The sequence below is a fragment of the Lactuca sativa genome, chromosome 5, assembly GCF_002870075.4.
Source record: "Lactuca sativa cultivar Salinas chromosome 5, Lsat_Salinas_v11, whole genome shotgun sequence".
Classification (NCBI taxonomy): domain Eukaryota; kingdom Viridiplantae; phylum Streptophyta; class Magnoliopsida; order Asterales; family Asteraceae; genus Lactuca; species Lactuca sativa.
The window spans coordinates 55644830-55661627 of NC_056627.2; the positions used below are offsets into that span (position 1 = coordinate 55644830).

The 16798-nt window shown below is 31.4% G+C and overlaps 2 protein-coding genes across 2 annotated transcripts; one reads left to right on the top strand and one right to left on the bottom strand.

Annotated features, from left to right (window-relative positions):
- The first annotated feature begins 1444 nt into the window (after window positions 1–1444).
- LOC111915632 (rhamnogalacturonan I rhamnosyltransferase 1) lies at window positions 1445–4493 on the top strand. Its single transcript, XM_023911270.3, has 8 exons — window positions 1445–2300; window positions 2412–2479; window positions 2579–2667; window positions 2755–2920; window positions 3007–3296; window positions 3364–3568; window positions 3686–3843; window positions 3959–4493. The coding sequence occupies exons 1-8, from the start codon at window positions 2030–2032 to the stop codon at window positions 4212–4214; spliced, it is 1503 nt and encodes a 500-aa protein (XP_023767038.1). The 5' UTR covers window positions 1445–2029; the 3' UTR covers window positions 4215–4493.
- Window positions 4494–13148: 8655 nt separating this feature from the next.
- Window positions 13149–16417, bottom strand: LOC111915633 (transcription factor BIM1). Its single transcript, XM_023911271.3, has 9 exons — window positions 16148–16417; window positions 15490–15772; window positions 15288–15359; window positions 14392–14839; window positions 14230–14299; window positions 14069–14152; window positions 13877–13947; window positions 13671–13779; window positions 13149–13425 (listed from the first exon to the last, which is right to left on the bottom strand). The coding sequence occupies exons 2-9, from the start codon at window positions 15524–15526 to the stop codon at window positions 13357–13359; spliced, it is 960 nt and encodes a 319-aa protein (XP_023767039.1). The 5' UTR covers window positions 15527–15772; window positions 16148–16417; the 3' UTR covers window positions 13149–13356.
- Between the last annotated feature and the right edge of the window lie 381 nt (window positions 16418–16798).

The window sequence follows — 16798 nt, forward strand, 5'->3', positions numbered from 1 at the left end:
GTTAACAACACACCACTACTTAGCACCACCACAATACAAAATCTAAAAACTAAAAAAATAAATCGACTATAAGAAAATCTAAGTGGTAGAAGCTAGAATTAGAAAGCCTTAAAATCAAATAAAAACTCATATCTTGAATTAAAATAAAAACATTTAAAATCATTCCTAAATCTAAACAAAACTAAAATCTTGGAAAAACAAAAAATCGGAATGCAAAATATTAAAAGGGAGAATGACTTGATAGGGTAAGATATTTTTTGAAATGTATACATTTAGTCCTTATTCTTTTTTTCTTGTAAAATAAACCCTTATACTTTATTTTTTGTAACAATGCAGTCCTTGTGACCGGCTATACCGGCCATATACGAATTTTCTTTTAAGGAAAATGACTTGATATGGTAAGATACTTTTTTAAATGTACACATTTAGTCCTTATTCTTTTTTTTTTTGTAAACTAAACCTTTATACTTTATTAATATGTACATTAGGTCATTTTCACCGGATTCTATAGGTTTTGCTGATGTGGAAGCACAAGTGACACTAAATAACAATTAATTAGCTTAGTCACCGGAGGTGGGTGATCCTCCAACAACAAGAAAAGGGCGGCGACCCTTCTCTTTCTCGTCTTCCTTCCTTCCGGTCGAACAACAACAGCCAAACACCCTTTACCTATTGTGTTTCTCCGATCTATCTCTCTTTGCTCCATCTGTGAGATATGTTGCTAGAAAAAGAAGAAAGAATCGACGAGGGGGCTACCAGAGCAGCTCCTCGAAGCCAACTACCGTCTCTACTTCCTCCTGTCTCCCCCTTCGACCTTGTTGTTTTTGCCATCATTCCTTCTTGCTACCAGTGATGTGTAGGAACACACAAAGGAGTCGCCGGAGATCAGGTTCTCCCTCTTTTTCATGATGAATAAAAGTTGGAAAAATCTCGTTGTGGATATATGGATGCCACCTGGGTATTTCATTTCAACAAAATAAAAGAAAGGGAAAATGACTTGATAGAGTAAGATACTTTTTGAAATGTACACATTTAGTCCTTATTCTTTTTTTTTTTTTGTAAAATAAACCCTTCCACGTCAGCAAAACCTGTAGAATCCGGTGAAAAGGACCTAATGTATACATATTAATAAAGTATAAAAGTTTATTTTATAAGGAAAAAAGAATAAGGACTAAATGTGTACATTTCAAAAAATATCTTACCTTATCAAGTCATTATCCCATATTAAAACCTACACCTCAAAACAAAGAAAATTTGAAAGGAGTAGTAATGACACACAATGTTGCTATACAAAAAATATTTTGTATTCTATATTTATGTCACGTTTCTAAAAAAAATTGTTATTTCTGAGGATAAATATAGCTGTTGAAGATAATTAATTTGCCCGTTAAAAAACCATAAAACTCCAAAGAGAATAAAGTTGAAAGAGTATGTAAATAACAAAAAGCAGCTACACATCACAAGCACATCTCTCTCTCTCTCTCTCTCTCTCTCTCTCTCGTTATTCTTTGCCGGCAACCGACGCCCTCTCATTCCGGCGACCTTCTCATCACTTGCCATAGTTAATTGCCGGTTCCAAGCTATAAGGACCATCAACACTGTTTCTTCTCGAAAACGATCTCGATTTGCTGTAATCTGCTGCTGTTCAGACTAGCTGTTGAAATTTTGGTCAAAATTGAAATTGCTTAAATGACTTTTTTCGAGATCCACTTTGCTTTTGGGAACGTGTTATTGAAAAGCTACGGTTTCGTTGCATGTTATTGGAGGAAATGAATCTTGGTACATTTTGTTCTGAGATTTAATTAAACTGAATTAGTGGTTAATGTTGCTTCTCTTTTGGTAGCTTAGTGTGGAATCAAATCATCAATCATCTCTTCTATTTAGGAGATTGTGCATCTCGATAACGATATCTCATATCTCATACGTATTTATTCATTTATTTAGTCGTCAATATAGCGAATTCCTGTGTGGTATATAGATTATTGCGATGGAGTGTTAGGGTTTCAAGGTGATTTATGGTTTTGAAACCATGAAATTAAAAGGATTAGGAGATAGTAAAGTAGAAAAACTGAAGAGTTTGACAGGAAATTCATATGCAAAATCTTCTAAAACGAAGCTGTGGATGATCAGGGCCACGACAGCGGTGTTGTTGTGGACTTGTTTGGTTCAGTTGACGGCATTAGGAGATACATGGGGGCCTATGGTTTTGAAAGGCTGGCCTTCTCGTGAGACTCTTTCTGCTTCTGCTTTAGATGTCAAATTGTTGCCCATGGTTCCTGCTAGAGTTCTTCCACCCAAGAGTGAGTTCTTTATTCTTCTAACCTGTTGTTTTTTTTTTTGGTGATTATGTTGTTGTTTTAGTGATAATTGAACCAATTAGCCTTTGTCCTAATGTGCATTTTTGTATGTAGGGGTTTACAAGAACAATGGTTACCTACTGATTTCATGTAATGGAGGACTAAATCAAATGCGATCTGCTGTGAGTTCTTTCAGTATGACTTGATCCCACAAGAATAATCATTGGTTGTTGTAGAAACAAATAAATTGATCATCACTTCAATTATATCTTCATATGCAGATATGTGACATGGTTGCAATTGCAAGATACTTGAATGTTACTCTCATTGTTCCTGAATTGGACAAATCTTCTTTCTGGGCTGATCCAAGGTACGCCATATTCTCTCACTTTTCTGCATAAACAATCTTGACAGTTGACTAGTTGACTTATTGTTGTTATTACTAAATAAATGGCAGTGAGTTTGAGGACATTTTTGATGTTGATCATTTCATAACATCTTTGAGAGATGAAGTTCGGATACTTAAAGAGCTTCCAATTAGGCTTAAAAAGAGAGTGGAATTAGGACTCATACATACCATGCCTCCCATTAGTTGGTCTGATATTTCATACTACCACAACCAGGTATAATTTTATTTATAAATTTATAAATTATAATATATGTCGATTCACAAAGTTTACAAGAAAATTTGTTGTGTTTATATGTATAGATTCTTCCTTTGATTCAAAGATTCAAAGTTTTGCATTTGAATAGAACCGATGCTCGCCTTGCCAATAGTGGTCAACCCTTTGACCTTCAAAAGCTGAGATGTCGAGTAAATTTCAGTGCTTTGAGATTCACTAGTCAAATTGAAGAACTGGGTAAACGAGTTGTGAATCTTTTAAAACAAAAAGGACCTTTTTTAGTCCTCCACCTCAGATATGAAATGGACATGTTAGCATTTTCTGGTTGTACTCAAGGATGCAATGATGAAGAAGTGGAAGAGTTGACACGAATGAGGTTTGACTTTTTGACTTTGACCATCACCACTCATCTGTTATCTTTTTCTTATAACTTTCTTTGGCAGGTATGCTTACCCTTGGTGGAAAGAAAAGATTATAAACTCTGAATTAAAACGAAAAGACGGGTTATGCCCTTTAACTCCTGAAGAAACTGCTCTTGCATTAAGGGCACTTGGGGTAAATAATGACATCCAGATTTACATTGCTGCTGGTGAAATATATGGTGGAGAAAGAAGAATGGCTAGTCTTAAAGCCACCTATCCAAATCTGGTTAGTAATTAATTTACTGTAGTATATAAATTCTAAAATAACAAAATCAATTTCAAGATTCTCTTTCTTTCTTTCTTTATTTTTTTTTTTTAGGTTAATGTATATTACAAATGACAGGTGAGAAAAGAGACTCTTTTGGGAGCAGATGAGCTTGGGTTTTTTCAGAACCACTCGTCTCAAATGGCAGCATTGGATTATCTTGTATCACTGGAAAGTGACATTTTTGTCCCTACTTTTGATGGAAATATGGCCAAAGTCGTTGAAGGTCATCGGAGGTATTTGATAAAATTTGATAAAAATTCAAAATTTTTTTTCTTGAAACTTTATGGGTTCAGCCAAAAATTAGTCAAAAGCAAAATTCAAGAATTTTGAATGTTTTTTCTTTTACAGATATTTGGGTTTCAAGAAGACGATATTATTGGATAGAAGATTACTTGTTGAATTAATAGACAAATACACAAGTAAATTATTAAACTGGGATGAATTCTCAAATGCTGTGAAAGATGCTCATGCAAATCGCATGGGTAACCCCACAAAAAGATTGGTGATTCCAGACAAACCCAAAGAAGAAGATTACTTTTATGCAAATCCAGAGGAATGCTTTCATCCCTCATCACAAAATGAACCTGTCAATATAATCCAATGATTCATGCATCCAACAATTTTCATTAATCTGTACCAGTCTTGTCCTGTTCTGTCCTGTCCTGTCCTGTTCAATACAGTCTAGTCCAGTCCTGCAACAACCTGATTTAAGAGGCGGTGATTTATTAATCTCTTACTCTTTTTTTTTAAAAAAATATTTTTGTCAATAACTATGATTCATGTATAGTTATCACCCTGGCATTCCGGGGTTATATTGGTTACAACTCGTTCATTTACAAGAAAAATATTTCAGATATAAATTTATTTTAGCTTAATTCATTCATTTTTGTATGTATAATTTGTGGGATAATTTTTTTTATTTGTTGACTAGTAGATTTGTGTATTAACTGGTGGAGGCATTATATACCAAGAGATTTTTTTTTTGGAATAAATAAAGATGTCAATTGGGGTGTGAATTGCATCGTGTGACATGTTTGAATAATGCAAGAAAGTGGCTTTTATTCTAAGCTTTTAAAAATACCTTTAATAATTGTTGTGTATGTTCTTTAGAATTGTTAATGATATGTTGACACATTCTTAATAATGATGTGGGCATTATTTTATCTGGGGTAGAAGGGGAAAACATCCACATAGAGATGCGTGTACAAAATCAAATTGACTTGACTTTTATTGGTGTATGAGTATTTGTTAAAAGATCTTTTTTATGAAGTTGTAACTACTTATAGAATTTCTTTTGTTATTTAACCATAAAAATTTTGTATTTTAATAAAGAAAAATCATCCCCACTAGGTGTGTTAGGCAGGTTTATTTTTCACTTTTTCTCATGTGGCATTAGAAAATAAAAACGAATTATCTAGCATTTTAATTGGTGATGTGGTATTAAGAACTATTGTTGTTAGTTATTATTAATTTATAATTATAATGATAATATCTATTATTATTAAACAAAAGCCCACCCGGCCACCCCTCAAACAAGAATCCAACACAATTACCAAACTTATGTAGGGGCATTTAGATTATGTTAATCTGTTTTAAGTATAATCATTATGAATTAATTTATATCAATGGGATTGATATTTACATTCAATCATACGATATGTTTGATTGACATTAAATAACTCATAAATTTAATTATCAAAAAGAAATTACATATAACATAAATTTCAAACATATTTCCTAAACATCTACCACTCTATCCAAAGATTTAGTTATAAATATCTACTTCCTGGGTTGATAGAAACTCTAGCAAAAGATTAGTATTAGACACTTTTTTTTTTATCGGTTCCTAGATCTTTCTAACGAATTGTACATAATTGAATTGGATTTATAAAAAGATTCTTGAGGGATATCTACTTATTCATCATTTCTTGAGTATTGTTATATTGGTTAGAGGACAATGGAGATGCAACAACTTACAATTGTTAACGAATACAACAATCAAAAAACAATAAAACCAAGGGGGAAAAAACCCAAGTTTCAAAGTTGTTTCATGAATTTCGAAAAAAAATGTAGATTTTTTCTAATTTATATAATCAAAACTACAATACTATATAACAGTTCTGAATTTGTTTATGTGAGTTTTGAAATTGTTCTAAGTAATGACAAGAGTTTTAAAATTGACAGTGTGTATACATAAATCCAAACCACTATATACCAACTTTAGCAAATTATTAAGCACCAATACACAAATCTAAAACTCAAAAACAAAAACCTAGAGAAAATACAAAGTTTTGAAATTGTTGTGCGAGTTCATGGAACATTGAAATTTGTTCTCAATGTATATAAATAACTCAGGACCACTATACTATGTTTACCCGTTTATTAAGTATAACATATATACACGAAACTCAAACTAAAAACCTTAAAAAATAAAGACAATGCAAACTTTCAAAACTGTTCATAATAGTTCCGAATTTTTCTATGGAGTTTCAAAATAGGTTTTTAGCGTGTATAACTACTATGTAACATTTCTAGTTAATTATTACATACTATAGAACATTTACACACAAAATTAACATTCAAAAGCTTAAAAAATCAAGAAAAATAGGATTTTCAAAATTATTGCATGTTGTTCTGAAATTGTGATAGGTATGTAAATTACATAAAAATGATAAGAACTTATTTCTTTTGTGTCAATCTTTTGAATAAATTATACATCCCGAGAATGGACAAAGTTTTGAAATACATATTAAAAGAGAACTTGATATGTGAGTTGCAAAATTCTTGTCGATTTATAATAAAGATAACACTTTAAATAGGAGACTGCAAATAAATGATTTTGTAACTCTAAGAGGATACGATCTAGATGGAGTGCTATCGAAAAGGTGGTTGTAGGAAGCGTGGTACCAACAGGAACACTGCCTCGGGTGGTACGGTAGTACCACTTGCGTGTAGCTTCCCTTCCCCATAGTTTCCCACAACTCTTTTTATTTTCATCTTGTATTTTGTTTTTAAAAGAGTGAAAAAAGGAAAGACCATTTCCATGCAATTGGGAAATTTGGAAAGAGAAAAAAGATAATATGGGAAAAGAAAAAAGAATGATGTAGAATTGATATGACATATGAAAAATATGGTATACTCACCCTTTAAGCAACGAAGCTACAAATGATTATTTAAAAAAGTTCTTTGAAAAATATCAAATTAGTCGGTGACGGAGCCACGGTCAAAGTATAGGGGTATCCCGAAAAAATTGTGTAATATACAATAAAAAAAACACTGTTTCATTAGACATAAAGTTCAACTTCCATAACAAAGTTACGTTTTAAAGTTTACATCTTCGCTTTTTCATTTTACGAAAGTAAGTAATTACATTATCGGTTTTACCATTCTTTAGTACTTCCTTTTATACATTACAAATCAAAACATCCTTCATAAAATCATCATCTATTCTATTACGCAACTGAGTCTTCAATTTTTTGGACCATGTAGTAATAACCTGAATTTTTTCACCATTTTGAGTTAGTTTGTATTTTGGACAATTTAGAAATAACCTGAATTTTTTTAGGGTAGACCAATTTTTTTTTTTTTTTTTCCAAAGTATAACCGCTACATGAAATGAATTTTTCGAAAATTTTTACACTACTTAAATTTTTTTGAGGGGCATCCCGGGACACCCCAAAATCCCTAGTAAATCCGCCTATGAAATCAGCTAAAATAATTGAGAAAATAAGGTGAACATCCTTTTATAATATGTCCTTAAAGCTAGTTGGAGTGGCTAGGGAAGAGCTGGATTGGGTTGCCTGTAATCCCCATCCAAGAGTGGTACCGCTCATTTGCTTCATTCAACGGTCTCTCTCTCTCTCTCTCTCTCTCTCTCTCTCTCTCTCTTTGTGTGTGTGTATCATGTGCTTTAAGACTAACTTATGTTGTTTTGTACGTTTTTATCTGAGTGAGTTAAATGTGTTAGGAAAGATGCTATTTTCATGTGTCATGGATTGAAAAAGAGAAAAATAAATAATAGAGATAAAACTAATAAATATCTAATGTTGCAGTGGGTTGAATGGATTGGAAGGGTTCTCCTTCCACAATAATATCCACATGATATTTGGATATTTTTTCCCCATCTTGTTGAAAGTTCGTGTTAGAATAATTAAATCATGTTGAATTTGAATTACATCTTTGAAAATAATGAAGTAAAAGTTTGATTTCTAAATAATCCTTAAAGAATCAATGGCATATTCCAAAAATGTTTAAAAACAATAAAAGCTGTGAGAATATTTCAAAAGTTGACTTTTCAACCGACTTTTTAGACGGAAAATGACATCATTGCGAATAAAATTTTGATATTAAAAGAAATGAAAAATACAATTACACTTGAAAACATGTATATATTTTCAAATGTATTTAATTTTTGAAGCGACTATTAATGTTTTTTAACCAATTAACTTAAATTAGACAAAGACGTAATGAAGTATGCTGAGTTTGCAAACTAAAGCTATGCCGATTAACTGGAAAGATAGTTGTTATTTAGAAAGATAGTTGTTATCTGAAAGATAAATTGATAAATAAAAAGTCAGTGGCGGAGCTAGATGAGGTGGTGAGGATACTGTAAAAAGTTATTTTATATATATAAAAATATTATTTATAAACATTTTTGATTTAATTGTACCCCCAACTAAAGAGATTATAACATGTTTTTTAATGTTCGATATTGGGTAACTACATATAATATATATTGACAATTTTTGTACCCCCATATGAAAATTCCTGGTTCCGTCACCATAAAAAGTTAGCTACTATTTGATAAAATATAATGTTTTGTAAATTAGCCAATAAATTTGATGAAATATATAAAATGACATATAAAAGCATGTAAAAAGATTACATTTTTTTATAATTAATAAATGATATATTTAAAAGAATTAAAAAAAGCTTGATAAGCTCGTTGAAACACAAATAAATTATTTTTTGATTTTTTAAACATGACAACTTAAAAATCTTGAAAAATAAACTAGATGTAAGGTAAACAATGCATTTTTATGATGTTTTGCTCCTTGTATTTTTTTCTTCGATTTTTATTTTAAAAATTTGTTCCGGTTTAATTTCCGTATCTAAATTATTTTGTTAAACTAATAACATACTTACTTCATTATTATATAAAGTTATTAATGATAATATGACAAAATATAATTGAATTTATATCATTATGCTATATCAAATTATTTATAAGTTAACAACCTTTTGTTATTTAAATTCTACATTCATAATATCTACATACATCTAATTTTTCTGGCTATAGAGAAAACAAACATCTCTCAAGTCTGGTAAATATGAAGAAAACAAACAAAAAAAACAGTTTAGTAATGTATAAATCTTTAATGTAACTTATAGTTATTAGTACTTTTAAATTTTAAATGAAACAAAATAACGAAAACGAACAAATCAAAATCTATATTACGAGTTTTTTTTTTTTTTTTTTTTTTTTTTTTAAATGAAAATTTACACAAGATTCTAAAAGAAACATAATGTTCGCATGTACACTTGGGTTGTCTGTGGGTTTGATGTGTCCTATTATACATATTTTATGGACCATTTCAAATAATTTTTTAGGTATTTTTTTTATTAAAATTGGATAAAAGGTGTTTAATTGTTTTAAAATTATATTTTAAAGCTGAAATTGGAATGTTGGTGAAATAGTAGCAGCAAATGACCATTTTGGACATATTTTTGTGAAATATTGAGCAAAAAACACTTGGAGTTAAATATGAAAAGATAGACCCTCAAATTCGTCCAGAGCAAGAATATCATATCAAAAAATAAAAACTATAGATAGATTTTGCAAATAATTTCCGAATTTTATTTCGCGTCGCGATTTCAAATTTTGGCAAGATTTAAGTCGATTATGAAAACTATAGATAGACCCTCAAATTCGTCTAGAGCAAATATATCATATAAAAAAACAAAAAGAATACAAAAGATCAAGTCCATAAGAGGCCGTTTGAGGGTCTAAAGGCTATATCACCGGACATGTTAATATAGAAGCAGTAATTTGAAGATCAAGAGAAGAATCATTAGTTTATCAAATTGTTTACTTTTCTTTCTATAATTTGTCAACTTTTTTTTTATTATATGTTCTTGTTAAGATTTAAGATCAAACCCTTTATGAATATTTGATATTTATGAAATCCTAGTTTTATTGTGGATTGATATTTGATTAGTAAAAGTTGTTTAAATTATTATGATTGCTTGATTAAAGATCTATACGTATTAATATTAGTTTTGTTATGTTATGTAACCGAGTGTATGGTCTAACATTAGGGTGAAATTATGTATCTTGTATCATATTGTTTTGTTAACATTAATGGCCCAAAACTCCATTAATAGGCAATAGGACTAGTGGCCAACCGTATCCCTAGGTTAATCATAATAATACTGATTTAATATTCATGATTAAGTTAGTAGTTTATCCAATTTGAGAAGTTTCCACTAACCCTGAGACTGATCATATTCATTGAGTTTTTCATGGTACAAAATAATGGACTGCGTCTAGGGGATCTATCATTGTTGATAGACAACTTAGTATCATATGATTAATGACTTGACCATCTGATCTAATCAATGAGAATCAGTGAACAACACATCAATATCTTTTTAAATGAAATCATCATTAGAATGATGAGTGATTAAATACAAATATGAGTACCTTCAGATTATGTTATCTATGTAGTTAGTCATGATTGTTATGTTTGTTTGCTTGTTTATTTGCTATCTATTTGAGTGACACTTATTTCCTTTTATATGTTTTCTTCAAGAATGATTACTAAGATGATACTGATGTATTAGTACACTTCTATTCTCCATATATTCAACACCCTTACTTATCAAACTATGTAATATTTTATCAGGTTCATTGTGTTGTTGATACTCAGTTTGGTTTGTTAGATTTTATAAATATAAAACTAAATTTGTATTTTAAATGAGTTTACTTATAAACTATCTTTAGCACATTAGGGTTTTCATAATTACATAAAAAAATTGATTATTAGTTCGATCTTAATTTCTTTCCCTATTTTAGGAGAATTTCATTTATATCCTTATAAATTTTGAATATTACTTCTATATCTTTACAAAGTTTAAAATTACACACACACACACACACACACACACATATATATATATATATATATATATATATATATATATATATATATATATAAGGAATAAATTAATTTAATATTAAAAAACTTATAAAATTCAAAATTTCATACCCTCGAAAAATTTATTACCAACAAACCTTACACTTTTGGTATAGTTGAGCGAGGGTTTTTAATGTGGCTTTTTAGGTGGGATCTAAACTTTGATTGCTAATAAATATCATAAAAGAAAAGGGAACGTTTTGGAAATTTGGAATATGTTTGAAGAATTGGAATTGAACTATGACATTGTTTGATTAATTTGGTGTATGGTGATGATGATCCGAGTGAAAGGGGGATTTTTTTCGAAAGAAAGGGCAAGGGGTGTAGGTTATATGCATGTGTAAAATTTGGAATATGTTGGAAGAACTGGAATTGAACCAATGACGGGCAACCTTCCTCGCCTTTTAGTTTTTTTTATTGAACCGCAAAATATATTAAAAGGCTAGCAAGACGTTAGAACATGTAATTCGTCATCTTTTAGTGTGTATGTTTATAGGTCGTGCCTTTCTTAAGTTGTGGGAGGGGAAATATTTTTCACTTTTTGTACATTGGCTCCTTAATCCATGACATAAATTATGTAGAAGATAATCATAAAAAGTGATTGCATATATGAAGATCTTGGCGACCCATTAGTTGAAGTAAAAAAATGATATGTGAAAATATGATCTAATTAATGGAGAAAAACTACTTCCGAAGAGTAGAAAAAATGTTTTGAAGCTTTTCAATGGTTAAATGTTGGCGATTTGTTTCACTAATGTGATTTAAGTGTAATGAGATTACTTTTGTTGACAAAAAGTGATCTTGATAAATATTAAACAAGTAACGAAGGTGTGGAGTGCACACTTGTTTAAGTTTATTCAAGATTAAAAGTAGACTGTCATTTAGGGGCGAAACCCCTGAACAAACGGGGGTCCGGGGGCAGCGCCCCTGGGAGCGGGGTCCAAGGGGCAGAGCCCCTGGCTGGGATCGAGCTGCCAGGTCAGCGCGAAATTTTTTTATTTGGGTTATATTGTTGTATTGAAAATGCATCAGAAATCCAAATTTAGAATATTTGATCCGTTTTGACTTGATATTAATTCTTATAGAAAACCCGAATTTATGACAGTTTGTTGACTGTTGCCAAACTGTTTTATGACAGGTTTGACAGTTTTCAGACAAAGAAGGTATTTAACCGATTTTGTCAGTTTTTTCTGGTACTTACGAAAATTCATATACTCATTCTCTGTTCTTTTCTCTTCTGAGTCTTATCCAATCAAAGATTAGGGAGTACCACCCAATACTTTGATTTGATAGTGAAATCACAATTCTTAGAATTTCCAAGGCTATTTTATCCCTATTATCTTACATTAAATCCTAATTAAATTGGTTTAATACTAATTTTTAAGTCGGGAAAGGTAATATAAGGACATATATGTAGTTTATAATTTTATAAGGATATAAAAGTAATATTTAAAATTTATAAAAATATGAATGAAATTTCCAATTTTTATATATCAAGCTATAATTTTGCATTTTCTCCCTAGCAAATTGCTTCCGTGGGGGGTGGAATCTTCACTTTGTCATAATTTTTCTTGTGGAAGGTGTTTGTTGAAGTCAAAGAATGAGGTTTTGAATGAATCTATTTCATTTTCTGTTATAGAGTAACTTATAACTTTTTTTTTTTTGTTTTTTTTTGTTTTTTGTATTCGGATCATCCCTGTGGTTGGATTTTATTATGTTTTTCGTCCCTATGGTTTGGTCAAAATTACACGTTTGGTCCGTAACTTTATGTATGTAAGAGATGAAAAACGCAATAAAATCAAACCACAGGGACGATCCGAGTGTAAAAAAAAGTTAGGGACCAAACATGTAATTTTGACCAAACCATAGGAACCATTTCAGTAATTTACTCTCATTTTTATGTTTATGGATTATCAAGAAGTCGGACCCAAAATAACGTACATGCTTGTTAATCGATTTGAGTCCAAGCCTAACGTGGACTCGTGGAGCCTATTAGGCTCCGATCATTGGCCCAATTAGGTTCGACTGGTTATACACTTTTGAAACCCAACACGTTAAATATCTCATTTTATAGGGGTTCCTTTGTTATCAAATTTTTTGTATTTTAAATTATTAATCTTAATTAAATTTTATTTTTCATAAAAATGGCTTTTCCTTGTAATTGGTTATGAAGGCTCGATTATAACGGTTAAGGATTTCGAAGACTAGGTTCGGTTAATGCAACCTATTCAAAACTAAGCAACATTAAAAGTACAAATTCTTTTAACGCAAATTTTATTTCTATAAAGTTATTAGAGTTTTATGAATATAAACGTTAAAACCATCCAAATTCTGGACCCTACTTCCACTAAAAATTATAAGTCTATTATTTTCTTCATCTCCCAATCATCTTAATAATACAGTTCTATCAAGACAAAATTTAAAAAAAGGAAAGAAAAAGCACATGTACAATATACTTTGAAGACAAAATAATGCATAAATGATCGTCAATATGTTAAAAAAGGACCCCTTAACAAATGATCAAAATAATTGAATTTGTTATACCAACTTTTACTGTCTCCTCCTCTTCAACCTCTTCAACCCTTCACCACTCTCCTCAATGGAAGGGCTCTCATTCTCCTTTTGTTATCATGAAACATAAATATTTTCATTAAGTCCTACCACGTTATATATATATATATATATATATATATATATATATATATATATATATATATATATATATATATATATATATATATATATATATATATATATATATATATATATATATATATATATATATATTTAATTTTTCCATTTGTATAATCAATTATTTATAGAAAAAATTAATTTATCCAGACAACACATAACCTAAACAGTACCTTCAGATTGGTGCTTGATCTCTTTCCAAGATCAAGCTCCACAGAGATGTTGGCCTTTGACAAATCTACACCCGAACTCTTTAACGCTTGTGTTAGAGCACTAGATATTCTGTTTTTTTTTTTTTTTTTTAAATTAAATTCAAAACTTATTTTCACTCCATAAAAAAATATCATAATAAATGAGAAAAAATGGTAAAGATTCTCACCCTTGAGAGTACATGGTTGAAACGCTTATTATGCCGTTTGGAAGTTGTGGTTCATCAGTTGGTATGTTGTTCTTTTAGAAAAAAAAAACAAATAAATTGAAAAATGTTAAATACAAGAAATCCCAATATACTTTTTATTGATTTGTTTGATCCTATTTTTATATCTTAGAAAATGTGGAAGTATGAATTTACCAATGGAGGTTTGTTGTTCCTTCCTTGGTATGAATCCTCATACTTGTTCACCTTCTCTTGTAGAAACTGAATGTATTCAATAACCTACAAATATATCACGTATTCAATAAAATTGACCATTTTACCCTTACATTTCAAAACCCCCCCTGCCTTTACTATACCTCTAACAAAAATGACGCCTTATCTCTCTTTTGATCAGCATGAGGGATGATTCCTCTCAACATCGAAAATCTGCACAAGTTTTACAAAACTCTATAAATCAATCTCACCAAAAAAAAAAAAAAAAAAATCCTGAAGTGAAAATTAGGGTTAGAGAAACATGCCTGTCATTGATTTTACTCCTTCTACGCTGTTCTGTAGCAGAGTGCTTTGAGCGTGGGCTGTTGGGCTTTTCACCAGTGTTAACAGCTTTAGAATGTGACGTCATCCAAGGCATTCCAATCTTTCCCGATTTACCCTTGTTTACATTAGATTCTTCCCAAAACGTGAAACCACTCCCTGTGTAAGAACTGCAGTTTGAGTTTTCATCATTGTTATTATTGATACTACTTGATTGACATTGTGCACCCGATATCTCAACCCCTTCAGCCTTTGGAACTACCTTTTGGCTTTGAATTTGATTCATATTCATGTATGAGTAAGATGACGATGATATTTGACTAATGCTGTATGTCGCTATTCCCCCAGGAAGAATATGGTCAAACTTATTTCCTTCTTTCTCAACTTGTTGATCCAATGGTTGAAAGAAGTCGTGAGTCTTAAGGAAACCACCTGAATAAAAATTAAGATCAAATAATTTAATAGTTTTGACAAGAAATCCCAATCGATATCAGCGACATTATAAATTTGTGTCAGTGAGGCTAAAATCCAAATGATCAATGGCCTACCAGAACCTTGTGACTGTGTCTATGTCCCCGGACCCAGTATCGGGTTCACGGGTACCACCTAATTCGTGGGTTTGTTTGGATAATCAGATTTCATGTCATTCGATTAAATGTTATCTTGATAATTGATTCGCACGCAAATCAAAAAGTGTATGCACATCAATCAAGTCACAGAAATATGAAATTTTGGTTGTGTGATCGTGTCGATGAGGTAAAACATATCAATCGCATTTCAATTGATATGATGTTTCACTCACATCCATATGTAATTGACTCATCTTTATGATGATGATGATTGATTAAAGTAATTGGAATGGAAGAGGGTGCAAATATACCGGGAATGCTGGGGGTAGGATCTTGCTGGGGAGGTGAATAAAGTGAAAGAAAGTCATGCGTGGGCTTAGCACCTGCAAAATCAACGTTACACAAAGCTGGTGTTAATTTTTCTCAATACAAACACACGCGCCGCTCCACGCGCAACCACAGAAAACCACTTGAGCTGTACGTTTGTGTATGAGAGATGTTATATGATGGTACCTTGGGCTCCACAGGGTCGGGGTTGAGAAAACTCCATCTCCGCGTCTCAAGGAAGATTAATTTGGAGATTTTGCTTCTCAGATTCCGATCGATTTAGTCGTGGCAATTTTATATAACTGACATCCCGTTCTTCGCTTAGATCGCGGGAAACCAGAGTCAGACTTTACGGATTCAAATTAGCTGGCCAGATCCAGTAGAAGCAGCGCAGTTAGATGAAGCCACTGTGTTTGCGACTTCTCCTCTTGAAACTCAGAAGTGTATTCACGCTATTGTGTACGCAATTCTGTTAGATGCAATGAATTCCACCACTTTATCAAAACTCAAAAACGAAAAAGTAAAATCTCCGAGAAAATCTCTTAGATTTCTCCTAGTACATTCAAATTCTTTCAGCTCTTTAGTCTAGCGAAATTCATAAACAACAGGATTGCTGGAATCTGTTGATGAATTAAGCTGACGTACTGTTAACACTAAACAATTCAAATGAAAGCAGAATACTAGACAACTAGTCTAAAATAGTCGAGTAACTAATCAAACCAGGATCATATACAGAGTGATGAAAAAGCAAAACTTACCGTGAAAATGGACAAAACGAAGAATCAAATACAGAAGTACAGATCGAAAGAGATGAAAACTACCAAAAGGATCAACAGATGCATACCTTTGATCTGAATGTCAAATATTTCCGCGGAATTCAGCTTCTACAAGAAATTCAACAACAGGACTTCAATTCTCAGGTGAAGTGGATTGTAATATTTGAATCTGTTGCTGTTTTGAGTTGTCTTCGTGTTAATATAGTTAAGAATTGTGACGAAGATCAAGCAAAGAACCTGTGATGAAAGATAGGGCCCTCCCTCCCTCCCCCCCTCTCTCTCTCTCTCTCTCTCTCTCTCTATTTATCTCTCTCTGCGGTTTTGATGAAGAGAATGAGGAGATGTTCTCATACGGTCTCCGTTTCGTCTTTTATAACATGAAGACGGAGTCATAACCCCGTTTTCTGTACCTACGTCAACTCGTTCTTTTATATGTCAACTGGGTATTCGCAACGACATTTTATTCATACTGTGAAATTTGCTACTTTTTAATATAATTATTGATGGCTTAGAGGTGTATGATTTTAATTATGAATGTTGGGCAACATGAAAGCAAGGAAGATGAGTTATAATTTTCATTATAGCTAAGAAAATAAAAGTATGTTGTCTAAACCAGAATATGACCAAGCAAGGAAGATGAGTTATAATTTGCTACTTTTAGCTATGTATCCCATGATAATATAGTTCATAAAAGCATGGACATATGTATCGGAAATATT

Excerpts from the sequence above, each read along its gene's own strand:
- LOC111915633 (XM_023911271.3), bottom strand. The coding sequence starts at position 15,526 with ATGGAGTTTTCTCAACCCCGACCCTGTGGAGCCCAAG. Across the intron at positions 14,300-14,391 it reads AGGAGTAAAATCAATGACAG|ATTTTCGATGTTGAGAGGAA; the intron begins GCATGTTTCTCT and ends AAACTTGTGCAG. Across the intron at positions 13,426-13,670 it reads GATCAAGCACCAATCTGAAG|GAGAATGAGAGCCCTTCCAT; the intron begins GTACTGTTTAGG and ends TGATAACAAAAG.
- LOC111915632 (XM_023911270.3), top strand. The coding sequence starts at position 2,030 with ATGAAATTAAAAGGATTAGGAGATAGTAAAGTAGAAAAACTGAAGAGT. Across the intron at positions 2,301-2,411 it reads TAGAGTTCTTCCACCCAAGA|GGGTTTACAAGAACAATGGT; the intron begins GTGAGTTCTTTA and ends TTTTGTATGTAG. Across the intron at positions 2,480-2,578 it reads TAAATCAAATGCGATCTGCT|ATATGTGACATGGTTGCAAT; the intron begins GTGAGTTCTTTC and ends CTTCATATGCAG.